General features: G+C 42.9%; 2 protein-coding genes across 4 annotated transcripts in view; both read right to left on the reverse strand.

Annotated features, from left to right (window-relative positions):
• Positions 1 to 25456, reverse strand: part of kifap3a (kinesin-associated protein 3a) — a 118113-nt gene that overhangs the window by 14456 nt on the left and 78201 nt on the right. For 2 of the 3 annotated variants that reach the window (XM_077594754.1, XM_077594755.1), the window contains 4 exons: positions 19437 to 19602; positions 18125 to 18250; positions 8609 to 8707; positions 8402 to 8487 (listed from right to left, as the gene is read on the reverse strand). In XM_077594754.1, the coding sequence (XP_077450880.1) occupies positions 8402 to 8487; positions 8609 to 8707; positions 18125 to 18250; positions 19437 to 19602 (477 nt within the window). The other variant, XM_077594756.1, reaches the window with a different exon arrangement.
• LOC144069359 (general transcription factor II-I repeat domain-containing protein 2-like) lies at positions 19656 to 24900 on the reverse strand. Its single transcript, XM_077594708.1, has one exon. It carries the CDS (start codon positions 22307 to 22309, stop codon positions 20489 to 20491), a length of 1821 nt encoding a protein of 606 aa, XP_077450834.1. The 5' UTR covers positions 22310 to 24900; the 3' UTR covers positions 19656 to 20488.

Genomic DNA, 25456 nt, shown 5'->3' on the forward strand with positions numbered 1-25456 from the left:
TATGTATTAGAAACTGGCCGAAAGAAGCGATCTGACGACGATTGCACAGTTTTCTTCTTTTTTTCATCATAAATGATGCGGTAGCACTGTAAGGCATCATTCAATTGATTTGCAAACTTTGTGCAACGTTCAATATTTGGGTCCTGCTGCTCGATCTTTCTGTTTATAAATGGTACTGACGGTCGAACAAGTTGTATGCCCGTGAAACGCTCACCACTCTCACGCGCATCAAGCTTCGTTATTATTGCCTCTCGTTTCAAATGAAATGGCTTGCCTCTTCCTTGCAACTCCCTCAATAGAAGCATTTCGCTTTTTACCAACCATATTCAATAATGGATGCACGAGATATTTAATGATACAAATGAAAAAGGTTCTTTGCGCACTGGAGATACGTTCACGCACTTCCGCATTGCAACGAAGAAGGTAGAAGCTGGGTGAGCTGAGCCCTCACAGCGCCAGGCGTATTAGCGGTGGAAAGAAGCACTACTCGGAAAAAAATACAAAACTGGACTTACGAACATTTTTCGACTTAAACGCAATTTGCAGACATGTTCGTATGTACCGTTGTTCGTAAGTTGAATGTTCGTAAGTAGGGGAGCGTCTGTACAGTGGTACCTCTACCTGTGAATGCTTCTACATAGGGAATATTCAGGTTATGAAAAGCTTTGACGGGAAACTTTTGTTCTGAGGTACGAAAAAACAAAGTTACAAAATCAAACATCCCCCAAAATGTAACTATACCTTCTGTATCTGGCAGAGTTGCTTTCCCCCAATTGGCCGGCAGTGAGTTCCTGATTCGGGTATGCAGTTGTTTCTTGAGTTCTACAATGCGTAACCTAATTTTAACTTTTTAAGTTGCATGTTTACGTGCGTGTGTACTTATGTTTACTCAGCTGCCAAATGTTTTCCTCCTTTCCCCTAACCTACTCATTCGCAATTACACCTCATTTATAAAGCAGATGGCAACGGCTGAAAAAAAATCGCAAAGTATAACTTAACCTCATGTAATAATTCCATGTTTACCAGTCAGAAAATTAAAAAAAACTACAACTTTACAGTCATGACCAATAATAATTACTGGAAAGAAAACTGGAAAAATGAATACTCAATTACTTAGAATATATAATAATTATAACAATAATTTACAGCCTATTCATCAGTTCTAAATATTGCACATATGGCATATAACTCAATTTTTTTCATTTATTCATTTTCTGAAACATTTATCTCACAAAGGTCGGATGAGATGCTATCGCAGCTGACGACAGGCACCAGGGGAGGGACATCCTGAATTGGTGGCCAGCCAATCTCAGGGCACAAGACATAAAACCATTTGTGCACTCACTCGTACCTAGGGACAATTTAGAGTGTTCAACCAGCCTACCGTGCATGTTTCTGGAATGTGGGAGGAAACCAGAGTAGGAGGTAACCGGAGTAAAACCCACGCACGCCAAGGAGAACATGCACATTCCACACAGGAAAGTTGAACCCACCTGGGATTGAACCCTCGAACTCAGGACTGTGATTTTAAAGGGTTAGGATGAATTACTAAAGATCATGGAACGAATTATGCGCATTCAATGTAAAATATGCTTTTCTATACGAAAAATCTCTTCATTCACTGTCATGAACAGCGATAGACATCAAATCTATTTTAAACAGCAGAACAAGACCTGCCATTTACAGTCGTATAAAAAAGTTTGGGCACTTGAGGGTATTTGAGGTGGCCAGTTGCAAGTTGTTCTCCTCTTTGCATCTTCTCGGAAGAGTGGGAACATGGGACCCTCAAAACAACTGTCAAATGACCTGAAAACGAAGATTGTTTAACATCATGATTTAGGGGAAGGATGCAAAAAGCCACCTCAGAGATTTCAGCTGTCAGTTTCCATTGTGAGAAACATAGTGAGGAAATGGAAGACCACAGGCACAGTTCTAGTTAAGGCCCAGAATGGCAAACCAAGAAAAATCTCAAATAAGCAGGGGCGAAGTATGCTGAAAACAGTCAAATTCAACCCACAGACTTGCTTGAGGTATGCTAAACCAAATTTGGACATGCCAGCTTCATTTGGAATAAGGTGCTGTGGAGTGATGAAACAAATTGAGTTACCATATTTGCACGCTTATAGGAGGCATCGATTGAAAAGGCGGTGTCTCATTTGCGGGTGAGCTTTCTGTATTTTGGCCATACACAAGGTGCTTCGGCTCAATGGGGGTAACATCATAGTGCTAGCATGACACATTTCACCAATTTCGTTATACGCAGCTGTGTATGATGACAATAAAGGCTTTCGATTTGATTTGATATGCTAGTGGCAACATGACATGTATTAAAAAGGCAACAGGAGCAAAACTGAGTTTGATTGTGTATTATTGAAGTAATGCGTATTTGTGGTAATATAAGCCAAAGCATTCAAACATCTATAAAACCGTCAAAGTCTTCATCTTCTGTACATGACATAGAGAGTCTGGCCAAGTGTGGGAGTTCACCCTCCACCAATGCTGGGTTCCCTCTCACTGTCAGAGTTGTCACCACAGGCTTTCTTAATAGTGATTCCAGCTTTGATGAAAGCTCAAACTACAGTACTTGCCAAGACTTCTGCCCAGGCATCAACCGTCCATTCCAAATCGTCACGTAACTTGTGTCTTTGTATGTAACTAGGTTTGCCATCTCACATCCCATCACTCCCAAGCCATTCGCATCACTGCTTCTCTCGTCTGCTCTTTCATGTTCGATCCATTGCTTGAGACCACTCCAAGCTTTCACACCCGTATCCTGATTTCATTCACATCAGGACTTTCCTCTGTATAGCTTTAAGCGTTGTTTCTTTGACTCTACGCACATTCAGTCCGTCATGCCCGATCCACATGTGGTACCATGACCTTATCCTCAGTCTTTACGGCTCTCGACCACCATAAAACACACTACACACGACTGTGCTAATAAAATCCTCATCAATACAGTTTTCTTTGTAGCATGCTTTGGGGCCAAGTTAGACTCCCTTAACGTCAGCCTGGCGATCTGTGTTGACTGCTGAACATTGACTGCAGCGCCGTGAGCCCCCACTTGCCGCTCCTCCACCACCACCGCCTTGTTCCTGTGACCCCGCCGTAGGGGGCTCCCACCGCCCATCAGAAAAACACTCCCATTGGGTCCACTTGGGATTATGCTTCTATTGTGGGAGAGGTGATCATTACTGGCAGACCTGCTCGGTTCGCCGTCTCCAGTCTACTCTGGTACTCACCAGCCAGATACATTCAAAGCCTGACCTTACCACAGTTTTGTTGCTGTTAACATATTGCTTGTTCTTTTAGCAACTTTGGCGCTCCTTTCTCATCGTACGAATGAATGTACCATTGAGCTTCCGCAAGGAGCCATTCTGGCCAAGAGGCATCTGCATAACATTTCGCTGCCTGAGCAGCAGACGCTGGAGACATACATTGCTGACTCGTTGGCCGCCAACATCATTTGATCTTAACCTGTTGGATCAGGGTTTTTTTGTTGGTGAAGGGTGGCACCCTGCATACTAGACTATCGGAGCCGAATGATATGAGTAAGACCCAGTTATCCACTGCCTCTCATAGACTCGGCTTTTAGTTCGCTCTAGATTTTCTGCGTTTTTAACAAAGGTGGACCTTTGCAACCCCTAAGTGGGATGAGTGAAAGACCAAAGACCGTCTTTACCATCCACCTGGGCCATTTTCAGTACCTGGTAATGCCTTTCGGCCTTTGGAATGCACCTCCAGTTTTCCAGCCCTCATCAATGACATTCTGAGAGACATGTTGGATGAGTTTGTTTGTGTGTACCTCAGGGTTTGGGAACCTTATTGACGGAGAGTCATGAAAAATTTATATTTTCAAATGTAATTCCTTGAGAGCCATACCCATAATTTAAAAGTAAAAACAAATGCATGCATTTTTTTTAATCATTTAAACACTTATAAAATACAAAGATTATCAAAAAAAGAATTGTAGCAATGTTATGCTGTTGCTAATCAATATATGCAGCAGTGCAAGGGAGTCTAAAATGAAAAATTATAATTAAAGCAGCGCTAGAGATAGTATCGGCATCATTTTAATTTTGATGTGCCAACGCGAAGCTCCTAATGGTCAACAGAGCACATTCGAGGTAATGACGTGAACACAGACATGTGTCAACGCTGGGATTTTATTTTGTGCGCTCCATATGATTTGCTGTACGCAGAGAGGACGAGCGCAGTGCGCAATTGCGCACGCGCACATCTTAGAGGGAACATTGGTACCATTGGTGGATGTAGCAGCACTTGAAATAGTTGCGAACACAGACATGTTCCAACGTGCCACTCCCCTTGGTAATTGTAGCGGCACTAGAGTGAGTGTCAGCGCCACTTTGATGTGCAACATGCATCCATCAAAAGAGACATGTCTGGCTCGCGAGCGGCGTGTGGTCCTGCAGTGACTCATGGAGAACCACCTTTACGTCAAACCGGAGAAGTATGAGTTAGCGCCTCGGAGATGACAGTTTCGTGGTAGCTGATGGGGTGCTACGGATGGACACCACAAAAGTGTCCGCCATCTCCCAGGTTTTTGATTTTGCTAACTGTTACCGGCAATTCACCTGTGACTATGGTCGGGTTGTGGCTTTCCTCACAGCTCTCACAAATTCACTAGCTCATCGTTACGCCGGTCAGAGGCTGCTTAGGTGTGTTTGGGATCGTGATCATGTTGAAATAATTTTCCACGGCTCAGCTTATGGAGGAAGGGGATCATCTTTTGATTCAGTAGGCCACTGTACATGTTGGCATTCATTGTTCTCTTGATGAACTGCAGCTCCTTCTTCCCAGCGAACCTCATACAGCCCTAGATGCTCCCACCTCCATACTGGACTGTAGGCCAGATACACTTGTCTTTGTACTCTTCATCTGGCTTACTTTACACAGGCTTGACACCCTCTGAACCAAATAAGTTAATCTTGGTTTAAGAAGACCACAGGGCATGGTTCCAGTACTCTATATCGTTACTGTTTGTATTCAGCAAACCTTTTAGGGGCTTCCATGTGCATAGTTCTTACAAGAGGCTTTTTCCTGGGATGTCAGCCAAGCAGACCAATTGAAGGCAATGTGCAACTTGTGGCCTGAACACTGATAGACTGACCCCATTCCCCTTCTACCTTTGCAGCAATGCCAGCAGCACTCATAAGCCTGCTTTCCAAAGACAATCCCTGGTTGTGACGCGGAGCACGGACACTCAATTTCCTTGGTCAAACATGGCAAACCTCGTTTTGAGTGGAACTTCTCTTCTTAAAACAGCTGTATGGTCTTAGCCCCTGTGCTACAGCTCAATTTGAGCGTGTACTTTATAGCCTAGTCCAGTTTTATGTAGAGTAGTATTATTCTTTGCCATCATTGCCATGTTGAAATTCCTGTGACAAGTATGAGAGTGACATGGCTGTGACATCTGCTCACCAGTCTCACCGTGCTTCCCGTGTTCTCCAGGTGTGAAAGAGACCTGTGCATCAGGTAGGTGGTAGGATCTTCCACACCAATGCCTGGACGATAGGCGAACTGCAGAGGGTCCAGCTCTGCATTTATGAGGGGGCTGAGGTGATTGAGGATGATCCTCTCTTATATTCCAAGATGGCGCCGTTCACGCGGGAGCCAGTGGGAGTAGCTCTGTACACTCAATGTTACAAACAATGTTTTTCGTGTTTTACAGCCCTTCTATCTTTTTTAAAAATTACATTTTAATATTTCTTAATACATCCCTTTTTACTTTACTTTGTACTTTATACTTTAATGTTTTTACAACTTTCCTTGTCCTTTTAGCCTGGCTTCTTTCGGCTACTTCTTTATTTGGAACCATTCAGCCATGCCTACGCTGTAACACACATGGGACTAGCTGTTACAATACGCAGCAGAAGGAGCAACACCTCGGTGCCGCCGGAGTTTCGGAGCTGGACAAAGGTGCCGGGAGGAGAGGCAACGCTTCTGACCAACCATTCCATCGTGGGATAAGATGGAAGAGCTGTCGGCGCTTACCAGCAACGGAGTCGAGGTGCCCTACTCTGCTACTGTTGTCTTCAGCTCCAGACTATTGAGGAACTGTGCGGAAAAGCTTGGAAGAGTGACTCTGCATATTCTCTACCTCGGTCACAGTCTGCAGAAGTTCCCCATCTCGTGGAAGACTTCCTGTGTGTGGTTCCAGTTTTTGTCCAACTTTACGTCTTTTTGAGTCTATCCGTTTTTGCTACCAAAACTCGTAGCTCGTTTTTGTGTTTTTGCTGCTTTTCTGTCTTAATGATTTGGTGATTCTTAATGATCCCATTTACTTTGATTTGCTTTGTACTTTGTGCTTTTTGCTTTTGCTTTGTTGTTCTGCGGCCTTTGACTGTACTGTCTAACTTATAACTATGCCTTTTCTTGCTACTGTTACAATGAAATTTCTCGAATACGGGATGAATAAACTTATCCAATCCAATCCAATGTCTTGATCAGGTGAGAGGTTAATGCTACCGGCCTGAAGTGGTTTGGCTCCCTGGGGTTCGCAGTCTTTGGAACTGGGACCACACAGGAAGTTTTCCACAAGGTGGGGACCTTCTGCAGACTGAGGCTGAGGTGGAAAATATGCAGAATCACTTTGCCAAGCTGATCCGCACACTCTTTCAGTAGTCTGGAGCTGAGGCCGTCTGGACCGGTAGCCTTCCTTGCCTCGATCTTCTTTAGCTGTTTTATCACCTGATCGACAGTAATGCAGAGACCAGTGGAAGAGGGGGAGGAAGAGGAGGAGAACGAGGGCGGAGAGTTGCTTCTGGTCTGGGGGGTCAGGGGAGTGGGGGAAGGACTGAATCTGTTAAAGAACTGATTCAGTTCATCGGCCCACTCCCTGTCTCCGGACTCCGGGCCTCTCTCACTGTTGCCTCCATGCCCCGAAATGGTCCTCAAGCTCCTCCAGACCTCTTTGGTGTTGCCTCTCTGGAGTTGGTTCTCCAGCTTCCTCCTGTATATGGTCTTTCCCTTCCTTATCTCTCTCTCTTCAGCTCCTTGTGGACCATTTTCAGACTCTCTTTCTCCCCAGACCTAAAAGCCCTCTTCTTCTTGTTCAGGAGGGCCCTTAGATCCCAGGTGACCCATGGCTTATTGTTGGAGAAACAATGGACCTTCTTGGAGGGTACAATGTTCTCAACACAGAAGTTAATATAATCTGTGATGCAGTGGGTCAAGCTGTCAATGTCTTTCCCATGTGAATTGCACAGCACCTCCCAGTCAGTGGTCTCAAAACAGTCCCTCAGTACCATGCTGGTCTCCTCGGTCCATCTTTGTATGATCCTCGTGGTAGGTTTTATTTTCCTCACCATGCATGTTCTTGGAATGAGAGGAAACCGGAGTACCCGGAGAAAACCCACACAGGCCAGGGGGGAACATGCAAACTCCAAACAGGTGGACCGACGACCTGGGTTTGAACCAAGGACCCCAGAGCTGTGAGGACGACGCGATAACCACTCTTCTGCCGGGCCGCCTATAGTTTTTATACAGGTCATATAATATTATTTTGTTGAATTTATCTGACACACCTTAAAGGTCAGTCCCTGAAAATTTTGTCCGACATTAAACCGGTCCGTGGGCAAAAAAGACCACTGCTCGAGTACATCCTTCTAAAGCAGTGGTCTCAAACCGGTCCTCAAAGGGCCGCAGTGGGTGCAGGTTTTCATTCCAACTCAACAAGAGGATACCTTTTGCAAGTGTAATCAGTTAATCAGTTGATTCCAGCCAGGTGCTACTTATTTTAGAAGACACCTGATTGGTTAAAATGTCGGCACTGGATCGGTTGGAACAAAAACCAGGACCCACTGCGGCCCTCGGCGGAATCGGTTTGAGACACCTGTTCTAAAGGATTATCAAGATGAATGTTAAAGTCACTCGCAAAAAACCACACAATCAAAGTCCATGCAGTCAAAACACTGTTTTGGCAAACTCCTTGTATTTTTGTTAGCTCCAGGCTAAGACACAGTTGCACTCTATACAAATACACCAATTTAATCTTAGAAAACATTAATTCATTTGAACCGCTTTATCCTCACAAGGGTCCCGTTGGGTGCTGGAGCCCATCCCAGCTGACTTCAGCCCGGAGGCGGGGGCACCCTGAATCAGTGACGAGCCGGTCTCAGGGAACGAGGAGATGTACAACTATTCACGCTCACACTCATACCTAAGGGGCAATTTAGAGAGTCCATCCAGCCTATCATGCATGGGAGGAAACCGACGTACCTGGAGAAAACTCACGCCGCCCCGGGGAGAACATGCAAATTCCATACATGTGAGCTGACCTGGATGCAAACCCAGAACCCTAGAACTGTGAGGCCAACGCGCTAACCACTTAGTCGCTGGGCCGCCCCCAGCTTAGAAAACAAATGTATTTAATACTCACAGTGATAATATCCAGTGTGTTGTCACAAACTTTACGGATCTCCGCATTGCTATCATGCATCAGGTCGATCAGGTAAGTTGGGGCCTCTCCGGTGAGATGTCAAAGAAAACAGCACATTGGTAGCTTGAAACCTGCTATCCATCATGATGATTAGTATCAAAATGTAAATAATTATTAGCAGAGCATTTATAAATTGGGAAAGGATACGCGTGTCTTTGATGATGACATCTCTGGTAGCTTTGTGGAAGACCATTTGATAGAAAACGTAGACAATTTGACAGACAAACTCATCATCCTCCTGTTTGGCTACAGTGAAAAAGATACATAGTTCTGAAGAACTGCGCATGCAAGCATACATTCATGTACAGTCAGTTCGAAAAGTATTTGAACACCTTGCTATTCTGCAAGTTCTCCCACTTAGAAATCATGGAGGTGTCTGAATATTTCATCATAGGTGTATGTCCACTGTAAGAGAGATAATCTAAAAAGAAAAGTCCAGATATGACAATGTATGGTTTTTTAAAATGATTTATGTGTGATGCCGCTGCAAATAAGTATTTTAAAACCTGAGAAAACCAATGTTAATGTTTCATACACTAGCCTTTGTTTGCAATTACAGAGGTGAAAGGTTTCCTGTAGTTTTTCACCAGGTTTGGACACACTGCAGGAGGGATTTTGGCTAACTCCTCCGCATAGACCTTTCTAGAACAGTCAAGTTTCTGAGGTGTTGCTGAGAAACACGGGGGTTTAAACTCCCTCTAAAGATTTTCTATTGGGTTTAGGTCTAGAGACTATCTGGCCACACCAGAACCTTGATATGCTTCTTACGGAGCAACTCCTTGGTTTTCCTGGCTGTGTACTTTGGGTCATTGTCATGTCGTTAAGACCCAGCCAAGAACCATCTTCAATGCTCTTACTGAGAGAAGGAGGTTGTTCCGCAAAATCTAACAATACATGGCCCCGGTCATCCTCTCCTTAATACAGTGGAGTCGTCCTGTCCCATGTGCAGAAAAACACATCCAAAGCATGATGCTACCACCCCCATGCTTCACAGTAGGGATGGTGTTCTCAATAACGGTTAGTGACCAAAAAGTTCAATTTTTGTCTCATCTGACCACAAAACATTCTCTCGTGGATCCTCTATTATCCAAATGAACATTGGCAAACTTAAAACAGAGCTTGGCGTGGTCTAGTTTAAGTAGGGGAGCCTTTCGTGGCATGAATGATTTCTCTCATAGTTGAACATGCACCAACAATGAAAATATTAGACCTCTCCATGATTCCGAAGTGGAAAAACATGCAATATAGCAGTGGAAGGCTTTTTAAAAGAATTTATTTGCTTGTAGTGCTTATACTCATCAGGCGGGGGACGCCCCAAATTGGTGGCCAACCAATCACATGGTGGAAATAAGTATTTGGTTAATAAAAATGGGCAATCTCAGTACTTTGTTATCTATCCTTTGTTGGCAATGACAGAGACAAACATTTTCAGTCAGTCTCATCAGGTTTTCACACAAGGTTACCAGTAATGTTGGTCCATTCTCTTTCAGAGAAGTGAGGTTTTGGGGCTGTCATTGGGCAACATGGACTTTCCATTCCTATGACAATTTTCTATGGGGTTGATTTCTGGAGACACTGAAATGCTTCTTTGGAAGTCACTCCTGTGGGACCTGGGTGGTATGTTTTGTGATCAATGTTATGTTGAAAGATCCAGCTATGTTTTATCTTCACTGCCCTCACTGACTGACAATACAGTGCCCATTCATTCTCTTGTTTACACTTATCAGTCATACTGGTTCTATTGCTGAGAAAACAAGCCCCAATGCATGAAGTTTCCACCTCCATGTTTAACAGTTGGTATAGGGTTCTTTGGATGTTACTCAGTATTCTCTCCTATAAACATGATTGCTTGGTACCTAGTTCAATTTTAAGTTTCATCTGACCAAATCTTTTTCTCTGAGTCATTTTTTGGGATGATCCAAATGCTCTCGCAAAAAGCCTTGGACATGTGATGCACTAGAACTCCCAGGATTTTCTTACTCCAGTGTGGCTTCCCAGAAAGCAGTCTAGAATAAGGCATTTAGTGTCACATAGCCCTCTTCAGCTGTGAACATTGGCTTTTGTTTGGCAGGTCCATTTCCCTCCTTGTTCAGTCTGTTTTACCATTTTTCTCAATTGTCTGCACACTTTCTGGCAGGCTACTTGGCTACATGTAACTCATGCACTGTCCCCCTGATTAAGTTCTTCCGAACCACAGAAGCAATTCCTGCATTACACTCAATTTGTTAAGTTTCTAAAACACTTTTTTAAAGACACTACACACAATTGTCTTGCATTAAGGCTATTTTGTTCTTTGGTTGTAAACTGAGACATTTATTCATCAAAGGAGGCTGAATTGTAGCAACCCCCCCCCCCATTCTCATGTAGTGTTAGAAATCCCTAGCCTTTATTCAACTGGTCTCGACCAAAACTTCTATTGACTTTATTATACTTGTTTTTTTCTTTTAGTGTTATTTTTTGAATATGGCTTCATTTTATTTAGACTTATTTACAGACGCTCCCCTACTTACGAACATATGACTTACGAACAACGGTACATATGAACATGTCTGCGAATTGTGTTTATGTCGAAAAATGTTCGTAAGTTCGATTTTGTATTATTTTCCGAGTAGTGCTTCTTTCCGCCGCTAATACCGGCGCCTGGCGCTGTGAGGGCTCAGCTCACCCAGCATCTAACTTCTTCTGTCCAATTCGTTGCAATGCGGAAGTGCGTGAACGTATCTCCAGTGCGCAAAGAACCTTTTTCATTTGCATCATTAAATATCTCGTGCATCCATTATTGAATATGGTTGGTAAAAAGCGAAAGGCTTCTATTGAGGGAGTTGCAAGGAAGAGGCAAGCCATTTCATTTGAAACGAGTGGCAATAATAACGAAGCTTGATGCGCGTGAGAGTGGTGAGCGTTGCACATATATAACTTGAATCGTTCGACCGTCAGTACCATTTATAAACAGAAAGATCGAGCAGCAGGACCCAAATATTGAACGTTGGACAGTTTGCAAATCAATTGAAGGATGCCATACAGTGCTACCGCATCATTTATGATGAAAAAAAGAAGAAAACTGTGCAATCGTCGTTAGATCGCTTCTTTCGGCCAGTTTCTAATACATAAATCTCTCTCTCTCTCTCTATACAGTACTGTACATATTCTCTCCATTTTATTAAATGTTTTTTTCAGTACAAACCAATGCGTGTTACTTATACAAGCCTTAAACATACAAATGCACTTATATAAACCTTCAATATACTTATATAGGCCTTAAACATAAATTATAATACAAAATATAGCACTGAATCAACTTACAAACAAATTCAACTTATGAAAAATCGCTCGGAACCTAACTCGTTCGTAAGTAGGGGAGCGTCTGTATTTTTCTTCTGATACACAATAAGTCTACCATATTTCACTGGCTCATTCCGAAAGCCCTTAATGAGGTCAACACCACTCAAAATGTTTATATCAACACAGTCGGATGAAAAGATTTGGGCACCCCTGATCATCTTCAAGATTTTCCTTTATAAATCATTGTTCAAATCAGCAATTTCAGTTAAAAATATCATATAGCAGACAAAGTGATATGTGAGAAGTGAAATGAAGTTTATAACATTTTTAATAAGTAATTAATGTCTTGGTTACCAGCACGTGAGGTAGCTGGGGTGTTGTATCAAAATGCAGGGTAAATTGCAGTGCTATAACTGAAGTAAAAGTTTGAGAACATGCCGTATTGATATGCATCTAGCAGTGTTATAACATTTTATAGTGCAGTAACAAGTACTTTTTTTGAGTCTGGATTTAGTTTTCTCTGTACAAAACTTGAGTTGAGTGTGGTGACAGCTCTTTGGAAGAAACTGTCCCCGACTCTGTTTTGGTTGGTATGGCCCTGTAGCGAATGCCACAGGGCAGCAGGTTGAGGAGGTGTCTTATGTGATGCTCTTTGTCTTTCGTAGGCACCGGGAGTTGTAGATGATGGACAAGGGACGTAGGGGGCAGCTGATGATCTTTTGAGCTGTGTTAATCACCCTCTGCAGTCTTTTCCTGTCTGCTTTTTTTCCAAGTGCTGTGGTGTTTGCTGCCCCAGAGAAGTTAGCAGTGATATGGGTTCCCAAGCAATTTGAAAGTCTCCACTTGCTCCACACATTCGCTGTTGATATACAGGATGGCAGGAGAACAGTAATGCCTTACAAGTACGAGGGCTGTTCCAAAAGTAATGAGTTTTTTCATTGCTCCCGAACGGACCAGGGGTGATTAAAAATTGCACTGTTTCGATGAGTGAACTTATGAATTCATGACCTGAAAGTTTTATATTTCTGTTGAAGATATCAACCATGAGAGACTAAGAAAGCAATCCCTGTCATGGACGTCTGTCAGAAACAGAGTTCCATCTATTAACTCCTCCATACCACAAATTTACCACGGAACCATGAACGGAACCTGTTCCACGTTTACAAGGACGATGCAGAGTGGCGACAGGGATGTGAGTGACAAAGAGCCCTCAGGATGCTCATGCACAACCACCACTTGGTATATAATCCTTATATTAAGAAACGGCTGTCGGATCTAATAGAGGAGTGATTGAATTTCTTCACCTTCTCTAAGTGTGTAAACTCAAATTTTATTGGTTAAAGCTGAAAGCAGAGTTGAATTGCTATTTTTACATGATGTGCCCTAAATGCATGGCTGATTGGTTGTAACGTAGGACGTCCATCCCACGTCATTTACAAATGTCATTTTAGGAAGAATTTCCGCTAGCGAGTTTCCCGGTGCTCCCCGAAACACTTATTTCCCTGTCGTTACGGGAAGACTCGGCAAGACACAATGCTGCTGGCTGCGCTGACCCAATTTAGTTATAACGTACGACGCCTTTCCACGTCATTTACAAACTCAATTTTCGGAAGAATTTCCGCCAGCGAGTTTCTAGGTGCTCCCCGGAACACTTTTTTTTCTGTCGTGACGGGAGTTATAAAAACATCCATCCATCCATAAATCACGCTTTATCTATTCTATAATCCTTATAAAGCGTGAGCTATGAATGGATGTGTGCGCACCTGGAAACCACACTGGAGTGCTTCCGCTTAGTCATTTCCGCTTGATGTTAGTTGCATGAACTACGCAACAGCACCGCGATCGTGTTTTTATTTTTGTCATATTTTCACTTTGGTTTACAATGTTTTACCAAAAATAACACCCAAACATTGCTTAAATAGGTAAAATTCGTCAGCTTTTCTTTTGAAAGGCATACTCCTACTTCTGTATATATTATATATTCCTTTTTTGCATGCTTTACATATGTTTGCACCTCATCTCATTTTCTGAACCGCTTTTATCCTCATTAGGGTTGCGGGGGTGCTGGAGCCAATCCTAGCTGACTCCGGGCCAGAGGCGGGGGACACCCGTCGTGTTTTTGTCTGCTGCCGTGCTTCGAGTGTGCCACACTGTGATGCAGTATGCCAGGATGCTCTCCACAGTGGTTCTATAGAAGGTTACCAGAAGCTTGGTGTCCAAGTTGTTCCTCCTGAGTACCCTGAGGAAATTGAGTCGTTTCTGGGCCTTCTTCACTACTGCCATGGTGTTTGTAGACCAGGAGAGCTTATCCGTGACGTGGACCCCCAGGAATTTAAAGGACTGGACCCCGTCTACACATACTCCATTTATGAGGAGTGGGGCCAGATCTGTGCCGTTTGCAAAAGTGCAGGATTATTTCTTTAGTTTTCGTCGTGTTCAGTGTGAGATTGTTCACCGGGCACCACAAAGACAGTTTGTTGACCTCATCTCTGTAGGCCGACTCATCCCCTCCTGAGATGAGTCCGACCACAGTGGTGTCATTGGCAAATTTGATGGAGTTAGACTGGTGGGTTGGTGTGCAGTCGTATGTATACAGGGAGTACAGAAGAGGACTCAGTACACAGCCTTGAGGGGACCCAGTGCTCAGTGTAATGGAGGAAGAGAGGTGGGGACCAAGTCTAACAGTTTGTGGTCAGTGGGTTAAGAAGTTCTTTATCCAGCAGCAGATGGAAGAGGTCCAAGGTGGGAGAGTTTGTCAGTCAGAATGACCGGCTTTATAGTGTTGAAGGCTGAGCTATAGTCAATGAAAAGCATCCTCACGTAATTCCCATGGTGTTCCAGGTGGCTCAGTGCTGTGTGTAGAGCAATGGCGATATCATCCTCAGTGGACCTGTTTTCTCTATAAGCAAACTGGTGAGGGTCAACTGAGGGACAGATTGTATTCCTGATATGGCGGGCTACCAACTTTTCAAAGCACTTTATGATCACAGGCGTGAGTGCAACAGGCCTATAATCATTCAGGCTGTCAATGGTTGGCTTTTTGGGGACAGGGATAATGGTGGCAGATTTCAGGCAGGATGGAATGATGGATTGTTGTAGGGAATAATTGATTTTTTTTGGTGAAAACTCCAGCCAGCTGGTCAGCACAGGCTTTGAGCACCTTCCCAGGTACTCCGTCAGGGCCAGCAGCCTTCCTGGTGTTCACAGACCGCATTACCAGTCTCACTTCCTGTTCCTGAAACTTCAGTGTATTGCTGCAGGGTGGTGGTGGGGCTGTTGAGACTGGGTCTGATTTGTCAGTCTCAAAGCAGGCAAAGAAACGGTTCAGTTCCTCCGCTAGTGAGGCATCTGCGTTAACAGACATATTATTGTTATTGTAATTGGTAATATATCGTATTCCTGTCACATCTTCTATGGGTTATTTTCTGTGAAGTGCTCCTCAATTTTCTTTGTATATGCTGCCTTGGCCTTTTTAATGCCTCTTTTCAGCTCTGCTCTGGCAGCGCTGTATTGTATCTTGTCCCCTGATCTGAAGGCGGTGTTACAGCATTTGATGAGTGCCTGTGTCTCCTTGGTCATCCAGGGTTTTTGGTTAAGAAAACCCTGTATCTGTTTATTAACAGGGACGTTGTTAGTCGTTAGTGTGCGCAATCAGCCTACATGAATGTTTTTTGGAATGTGGGAGGTAACCGGAGTACCCGGAGGAAACCCACGCAGGCCCGGGGAGAACATGCAAACTCCAAACAGATGGACATGACCTGGATTTGAATCCAGGACCCCAGATCTGTGAGGCAGACAAGCTAGCCACTCGCGCCACTAGGCCGCCCACTTTTCACCAATTATCCCCAAAAAGAGGAGTTCTCATTTCGTATCGAGTTGGGGAAGGCGTAAACAATTGAATCACACCAAGATGGCAGCAAAATCTTCTGCATTCCAAAGTGGTGGCAAGGCTTTGACCTCAGCGGTCATCTATAACCCTTATATAGCTTGATTTATGGATGGGTGTGTAACCTGCTGGTTAGTGCGTCGGCCTCACAGTGGGAGACCTAGGTTCAAATCCAGGTCGGTCCACCTGTGTGGAGTCTGCATGTTCCCCCGGGGTCTGCGTTGGTTTTCTCCGGGTATTCCGATTTGCTACCACATTCCAAAGACATGCATGGTAGGCTGATTGGAGACTCTAAATTGCCCCTAGGTACGAGTGTGAGCATGAATGATTGTTTGTCTCCTTGTGCCCTGCAATTGGCTGGCCACCAATTCAAGGTGTCTCCCTTCTCTGGCCCAAAGTCAGCTGGGATAGGCTCCAGCACTCCCAGCGACCCTAGTGAGGATAATGCGGTTCAGAAAATGAGATGAGACACATGTGGCACTGCATGTCCCTGGCAACTTAGGGTGTTCATGATGATCTTTTGTTACTTTGTTCCCAGCTCACTAAAGGTCATTTACAAAGATGCCCGGCACTTGTGATAATTTGGAATCCCCAGAGTGAAATCTTGTTTGAAGACCCAGGTCCAGGGAGATTATCAGTGTTGGTCTTCCATTTACTAATCGTTGCTCCCAAAGTTGATTTCTTCACACCAAGCTGCATACCTATTGCAGGTCTATTACTGTTTCTGGTGTCCTTTGACAAGTCTTATACTGACAAGAGGAACAGCTGGCTGAATTAAAAGAATGCCACTGATATGTAGGAAAAGACCATGATTTCAAACTGGAAAAATGTGGCTGAAAACACTGTGCATGATTATGAGAGATTCAAGCCTGAGGTTCATCACTCAGCTGTACATAAGGCCCAAGCTGGCTAGGCTGGGCTAGCTATTCTTCTCAGACATGATGATGTAGCTGTGCTTGCAAGCCACCCAACCCCCCAAATTAAATAGAATCTCGGCAAAATGATGAAATCGGGGAGTGTGGAAGACGAGGCAGAGGACAACGATGATGAAAATGAGGAGAAGAACGTGGTTTTCCTTTGAGAAATCAGCAAAAATATCTTCAATAGGCGAGTAAATACGGTATATGCATACATATGTACACATGTATATGCATCCGCAAATTTCACAGTGATTTTCTCAGTGTGCGTGGGTCTGCAGTCGTGTGTGTACAGTGAGTAAAGTAGTGGAATCAGCACACAGCCTTGGGGCGAGCCGGTGCTGACTGTGCGGGCGGATGAGAGGTGGCGACCCAGCTTCCCGTGATGGTTCGGTTGGCCAGAAAGTCCTTAATCCAGGAACAGGTGGAAGGTGGGAGCCACAGGTTGGCCAACTTGGGGATAAGAATGTCCAGTATTATTGTGTTAAAGGCTGAGCTCACCAACTTTTGTTCCTTTAATTAAGAGAAGCTAAAGGGTGCAGGGGTGCTCAAGTTTTTTTTTTGCTCCAAGTTCATCTTTCCAAGGAGCCAAGGGTTACCGACAAAGCTCTTCAGTTATGTATGTTGATGATCCAACATGGTGTGGTTAAGTATCAAGCGTGCATTCCCATATCGAATTTTACATTTATTCAATAAGTGGACAAAATCTCACATCCATGTCAATGTTTTTTTTTAATATTTAGAATGCTGCATTTTCTCACTGAAGACGGTCTGCAGTCAAAACAAAGAACATGTTAAGATGAAGGCCATATGTGTCACGGTTGGGAGCCAGACCAGGACCCAGATGCAGAGAAGCAAGCAAAGAAAGACAGGGAGTGGAGTGTACTAACAAAACTTGGCGAGGTTCTTCCCCCCAAAAAAGACTTCAAAATCAAACCTGCCAGGGAGGCCGTGGGTAAACGAGGATCACAGGACATGGAGACGATCCGACAAGGACTAACAAACAGAAAATGTTTAAATAGACAGACATGGGTTGACGAGACAATGAGAAACACCTGGGTCACACAAGAGGCAACAAACAGGAGATACTTCAGGGGCGGGGAAATGACAGGTGAACTCAATGGGCAATCACAGGGACAGGTCACACAGGGTAAAAACATGACAAAACCAATCCCTAACAATATGTTGTTCAAACAAAACAAAAACATGTTTACTTTAATGCAGAATGGGGTGTCATAAATAACTTGATATAAATGTACTTTTAAGGCCATTGTGATTACTTTTTTTTTTTCCAAAGTGATATAAAAAAATTCTCTTAAAATATAGTATCGGATCAAATCCAATCATAACCTGTGCACCATGATACAAGTCATATCGCCAGATTTAAGCCAATACACCCCTGATATATACTTTAAGACTATGTTTTCCCCCGCGTTTATAAGCAAGGCTTTTGGTGTAAATACCCCATAGTGGACATGTGCAAATCATACTATAGTGCAGCTTTCATGTGAACAAGTATGGTTTTCATGTACAATTTAGTGGGTGCGAACTTGAATCTAAAGATGCATTGAATCTCACCATTGAGGAGCTCAATGAGAGCAGGAATGATGCCAGACTTTGCAAGCATGGCCGCACAAGAGTCATCCATGGATACGGTGCCAATCAAGATGACAACCTCCAGAATCAAATCATCCTCAGCAGCACCTTTCAAAAGGAAAAATTCTGATATTTAGTCTTATAGTACAATTGAGATTTTTTTTTAATGGATTAGTAGACCTATTTCTACAAACAGCTGGTTCAGTATAGGATTATGACACATTTGTTATTTAAAATCTTATCTAGGAACAACAATGACTCAAAGCTGTTCCAGCACATTTATATTTTTGTAGCAGTTACAATAGCAAGATGTTTTATTTTGTAGGGTTAACAAGATTTCTTGAATTTTAGACTTTTTTTATCTTAACACCACCCTGAGTGTTTTGAATACAAAAATGCATAAACCCCTTTCCTGATTACAATACCATATTTTGTCACAATACAACAGTTCAGGTTACAAGTGATAAAGACACTTCCTTTTTGAACTGCAGGATTCCATTATCTCCCAACCTTTGCCTCTGTGGCCATATGAATGTTTCTTACCTCAGGCACTTTTCATTTTTTACTGTAAGTATGTAACACTGTTAGAATTTCAGTAGCTTTGGGGGGAGCTGTATATTTCTTGACTGGCTACCAAACCAGGTGTAACGCGTGCCCTCCCCACACAATCCCATCAAAGTGTTGGGTATTAGCACCCAGTAGGGAATCTGTGAGCACATTCTAATGGTGTGGCTTCTGGAGTGGGGCCTCCCCCTAGTCTGGACTGTCGGCTGCATTGGGGAGGTTTCTGGATTTCCGCCCCAGTGTCCTGGGGACCTTAAAGTGTGATGACCCACTAGGGCTGCAGGTGTAGAGATGTGCCAGGCTTACTTGTGCTTCAGTTTGCAGGGGTGTGGTGTGATAAATTAATACCCTCACCCTATGATGACACTCATATTCCAATAATCTGTGTCCTGGCAACTGACCAGGACAGGCTTTAAAAAATAAAATTATAATAATTAAACAAATACATCCTGAGTTTTCTTTTCTGTTGCTGTCCGTTTGTCATTCATCAACTAAACCTCCGAACTATAATGGGACCTGGACACTAAGCCCTGTCGTCAGTTGTGGCTAGGAGATCAAAACCAAGATTGCTGAAAAAGTGAGCGCCATGATGAACATTCATTCATTAGAAATTGAAATCTGAATAATTACAATTTGAGTGCACCTGCAATAATTAATGTCAAGCAACAACTAATATTTACAGAGATGCTAGTCAGCTACATTCTGCTGTTGAAAAAGAATATCATTATACCTGGTTTAAGTCGGTCTTTTAGGTAGGGCACTAGGTTGTACTCTTTAAGAACCAATGCCCAGTCTAAGTCAGGAATAGTCAGATTTGCAAGTGTTCCGAGACACTCAATCATGTATTCTTCCGATTGTTCCAGGCTGATCTGAGCCGCCAAGTCTCCAACATGATCCTATCAGTAAATAGAAGAGCAATGACAGTCAAAAAGATAGAATGATCTCTGAGCTTTAAAGGCAGATGGAAGGATGTCTACTTTATTCATCTCCTGAGGAAAGTAAACGTGAATGGCAATAATATTCCTCAATTAGTTTTTTCATTAAGTAATTTGCTTCCCGGCCACCTGATGGTGTAGACCAGGGGTGTCAAACTCATTTCGCATCGTGGGCCACATACGGCCTAGGGAGATGTCAAGTGGGCCGGACCATTAAAATTATACCATGCTCTGCTATAAATAACCAAAATATCATGTCTTTCCTTTGTTTTGGTGTAAAGAAGCACAAGAACATTAGGAAAATATTGAACTTTAATGAACTATCCTTTTACAAAACATTTCATGAAACACCTCATATTTCCTTAGACAAATGTGCAATTTACTTTTATCATTCACAAATACGCATTGCAACTGATCCCACTGATTGTACAAAGGCACAAAACTTTAATTGGTACTGAAAAATATAGTAATGCACTTTAAGATTAAATGAGACTTTTAAAGAAAGGAATTTTTAAACCACTTACACATACGCATATAAAATCTAAATGTAAACCCTGCGTGCACCTTACAAACTAAGGAGAGTGATTTTAAATTTGTAATGAAGAAAGTGTTCGCCTGTCCTGTAAATCTGTAAACTTCATACATGAAACATATACACATAAGATACATACTGAAAATTTATGGAGTTGTATGAACAGTAGAATTCCATCACACAACTTTTGTTTTGAAGCTGCTGACTAACATTAAAGTGCACATTTTTAAAATCACCAACAGTAAGGATTCATCTTCACAGAGCTGTATTCTTTCGTGCAAACAGTATCTAAGGCAGCATTTTAAAGGTGTTAGTCTAGTCTGGACTTGTATTTGTTCCTGAAACTTGGCATCTTTTGGCCTGTACAAGTGCATCAACACCAGGGGTCATGTCCTGACTAGCTGTCACTTTCAGAATGTCATTTAAGTGCTTGTTTGTGAGCCTTGAACGCATTTTTGTTTTATTGATATTCATCACTGAGAAAATTTGTTCACAAAGGTAGGTTGTCCCAAACATGCACAAAATTTTAGTGGCCAGGGCTGTTAATTTGGGGTACCCTGGTAGTAGATACTGATAAAATCTGTCCAGACCTACAGAGGCAAATTTGCCCTTCAAATCTGCATCACACTGCCAATCAATTATCTCTATCTGAATTTCGACCGGCAGATCAGAAGCTTTAACTGTGAAAGGTGAGCGAAAAACTGAAAATTCTGTCTCAAGTTCACCAAATACCTGAAAATGTTTCTCAAACTCCCGCAGTAGTCCTGCAATTTTGTCTTTGTACCGTTTCATGTCCGCATCAGGTCTGGTCACACAAACATCTCTCAGACAGGGGAAATGAACAGGGTTGCCATTTGCCAGTTGCATCTCCCACAAAGTCAGCTTCAACTTAAATGCATGTATGTTGTCAGAAAACTGTGTGACAACTTTTTTGCGGCCTTGCAACATTTTGTTCAGATTGTTCAAGTGTTCAGTAATATCAACCAAGAATGCAAGGTCCCGTAGCCATTCCTGAGATTGTAATTCCAACACCGGTTTTCCTTTTTTCTCCATGAACTGTCCGATTTCCTCTCGTAGATCAAAGAAATGCCTCAGCACAGCGCCTCGGCTTAACCATCTCACTTCAGTGTGGTAGGGCAGGCTGTGGGTAATGTTGCTGTCGCTGAGAAGTTTGTCAAACTGACGATGGTTCAGACCTCTGGACCGGATGAAATTTACAGTGTGAACAACCACCTCCATGACGTGGTCCATTTTCAGCGACTTGCAACACAATGCCTCCTGGTGCAAAATACAGTGAAATGTCCAGAAACGATCTCCTCCATTAAGGGCTTGTACTTTGTCTTTGAACTTTGTCGCGACACCTGCTTTCTTTCCGACCATGGATGGCGCGCCGTCTGTAGCCAGGCTGACAGCGCGGGACCAGTCCACCCCAACTCTGTCCAATGCAGCAACGACAGAGCCGAAAATGTCCTCGGCTGTTGTGGTGTCCATCATTGGCACCAACTCAAGAAACTCTTCAGTAACAGTCAATGTCTCATCAACTCCTCGAATAAATATGGCCAGTTGGGCCACGTCTGTGATGTCAGTGCTCTCGTCAATTGCCACGGAAAATGCAATAAATGACTTGACTCTCTGTTTCAATTGACTGTCTAAATCTGCCGATAGTTCCGAAATCCTTTCTGCTATAGTATTCCTCGTCAGGCTAATATTGGCAAAAGCTTGTCGCTTCTCGGGACATACAAGTTCAGCCGCCTTCATCATGCATCGTTTAATAAAGTCACCGTCGGAATACGGCTTCGATGCTAATGCTATTTCGCTAGCAATTAGGTAGCTGGCTTTTACCGCTGCTTTACTGACTTCTCGGCTCTGGATGAAAGTTGACTGCTGTTTCCTCAGACCCGCCATCAATTCGTTAATCTTATCTCTTCTCAGTTGTCCTTGCAAGCCGTCATATTTTTCGCTGTGATAAGTCTCGTAGTGGCGTCGAATATTATATTCCTTCAATACTGAAACTTGTTGCAAACACACCAAGCACAAAGGTTTTCCGTGCATCTCTGTAAATAAATAGGACGTGGTCCATTTTTCTTTGAAAATTCTACACTCCTTATCTACTTTTCTCCGTTTGGATAACGACATTTTGGCTAATGAGGGTGTAGCGGAGAGGTAGAGACCAAGGTATTAACAACGTCGTAACAAGCAGCAGATGGCGCATTGATACCGTCTACTGTTTTCAGTCTGTCTCAGTGATGCGGCTTGTCTTCTACTCTGATGGAAAGAGTGCGCCCCTTAGCGGATAATCCATGAATTGCAGCGAATTAAAAATACTAATTCCATGTCTTTTATGCATTTTTTCCACTTTCAAATTATCCTGCGGGCCTGATCGAACCTCCCTGGGGGCCGGTTCCGGCCCGCAGGCCGTATGTTTGACACCCCTGGTGTAGACTGTAGAGGTTCACTTGTCTGACAACGGTTTAGGCAGGTGCAGGCTCGATTCCCGCTGGTGGCGGCATGATTGTGAGTGAGAATGGTCATCCAGCTCTTTGTGTGCCCTGTGGCTGCCAGGGGACCAGTCTAGGCTGTAGTCTGCCTTTCACCTGAAGTCGGGTGGGATAGACTCCAGCAACCTCTACAACTCTTACGAGGATGTACGGTATGGAAGATGAATGGCTGAATAAATAATTCACTGCTATGGACAGGAATAGATCTCCAATCCATTTGAATTTTGAGGGTTGACAGTGATCACCCCGTCAAGCTCATCCCAGTTCAAATAGATTGGGCATCTAATATCATTAGAAGCATTTAACAGGTTCACCCAAAAGCTACCCATAAATCACCGGCCTACATACATCATGAGCTTTTTCATGCTGTTTTAATTCTGGTTTTACTTGTTGAAAGGGCGCATAGCACATGTTTTCCAGGCATTGTTATTCTAAAGTACCCTTACACGTCAAAATGACTCCTCCATATATCCACTGATCTGGTAAAGATCCAAGTTTTTAGTGACATTGTTCGGATCTCTTGTTATGAGAGAATTGAATATATTTCTGAAAAGAATGAAACCAATGGAAATTAACCCATCTACAACAACTGCTTTGTGACCCGCCTTTCTATTCTATCAGATATTTGCTTCCTGATCATGTTGTAGCTGTTCCTGAGGGGTTGTGCCAAGTTGTGTTCCATTGATATTTTTGTGTATTGTATTCATACAATGTTTTGAGTTGTGTATTTTGTTCCTTTTCCTGCGACTATCTCTCATAATGTAAACCGTGAAGTGCAATTTTGAGTTTAGAAATGACGTCAGGACAGGAAAGAGTGGTCATGATGTTAGGACATGAAACAGTGGTCATGTGACCACCACAGAGGGCTGCTGGGAAGGATGTTCTCTCAGTTAGACTTGTAGTGCACTTGAAATAAGATGTGTGCAAAAATGTGTTAAGGCCTTAGCAGGTTCAAATTGTCCAGTCAGAAGGTGCACATAGTAAAAAAAATTGTAGTTGTTGTGTATACTGCCTAAGATATTCCTTTGTTGTAAGTAATATTTGTATCATTTCACTTTATCACGGTGTTGTCGTTGTTTGATGCTTGGAGGAATTAAAAACATCACTCCCGTCATAGATCATTCGATGCGTGGTTTAATTCTGACCAGGAGAATAGCATTAGGGGAAGCTAAAGTGAAAAAATTTTAAATCGCAAGGGAAGTGAAAAACGTCTCCTGCGAGGAAGTGAAAAACATTTGCCTCCCAGTAAAATGAAAAATGTTCATCGCGAGGCAGGTGAAAAACGTCACGCCCGAAGTAAAAAGAGACTGAACACGGGTTGTCCGAGCAGAAAGTGGATGAAAAGAATGTTTCGAGGAGAGAAAGCTTTATGACCGAGTGAAACACTTCATTCAAGCGTGCTCCTTTGAAAACTTCAAAGTGCAGCATTCGACGGATGGAGGGTGAGCCCCGTGGCTAATGGAAGATTTCGCATGGTGACTGCTAAGCCATCGGGAAAAGGGAAGAAGATTGTTCGGCTTTCCCCTGAAGATCCGAGGGCCTGGCGTTGTAGGCCCGCCCGAGTACCAGCCTACTTGCTCTGGCATCGGTCCAACAAGGCAGCGCACGGTGCAGTCCAGCGCGGTAAAAATGGCTAATCAAGAGAAAGCAACGGTGAACAGAGACAATCCAGTTGACAATTAAGCCTACCATTGCAACGGATAAAAGGTCAGACTGTATATGTCTAGCTTGTTTTTTGTTCATTGAACTGGATAGATTGAACAGAATATTCTATGCTACTTTCAAAAAAAGGAAAACAAGAGAATAAGAGAATCTTGCATTTTGACAGTTTGTAAATTGAAAGGAAATATGTAACCTGTTTTTGTTTGTGAATGAAAATATTTCATAAAGTTTCTATAGTTATGGTTCTGTAGTTAGCTTAAAGATTTAATATTTTCACAGTGTTGCATGCAAACAGAATAGTTAAGCAAATGGAAGAGGGCAAACCAGACAAAAGTGTCATAGGAGTAATTGAAGCTCTGGAAAAAGTTGTATCCGATGAAACAGAAAGATTGGAAATTGAAGAGCATAGCTGAAATTAATGCAGATCTTCAAATTCATAAAGTCGGCCTGAAGCCAACACTTCAGTCTGAACAACCATTTAGGCGATCAGAGAGGGAGAAACATCCAACTGACATGGGAATTCAATACGTAAAGGAGGAAAGTTCCAAGAGGGAAAAGAAGTTCATGTATGCCTATGTTAACTTTAAGGCCAAGGTCCTAATTAAAGCAAGAATGCACTAAAAAGGAACTAGAAGACATTGGATTGGATAACTTTATTCACCCCGTATTCTGGAAATGTCGTTGTCACAGTAGCAAGAGGGTGAGGATGCAGAAATAGGAAAGGCATTTTAGACATAAATAGATAGGTAATAAGTAAGTTAATAAATAAATAAATAAGTGTATATATATATATATATATATATATATATATATATATATATATATATATATATATATATATATATACACACGTGTACATACACATATATATAAGCACACATACATACATACACATAGATGTACATGCATGCATACGGTAGGTCTAAACACTCAGCCATTTGTTTTGCTAAAGAGCCTTACAGCTGATGGGAGGAAGGATCTGCGGAAGCGCTCCTTCCTGCAATGAGGGTGCAGCAGTCTATTGCTGAAAGATCTTCGGAGGGAATCCACAGACTAATGCAGGGGGTGGGAGGTGCTGTCCATGATGGACATCATCCTGGTCAGCATCCTCCGCTCTCCCACT

The sequence above is a fragment of the Stigmatopora argus genome, chromosome 24 (assembly GCF_051989625.1).
Source record: "Stigmatopora argus isolate UIUO_Sarg chromosome 24, RoL_Sarg_1.0, whole genome shotgun sequence".
Taxonomy (NCBI): domain Eukaryota; kingdom Metazoa; phylum Chordata; class Actinopteri; order Syngnathiformes; family Syngnathidae; genus Stigmatopora; species Stigmatopora argus.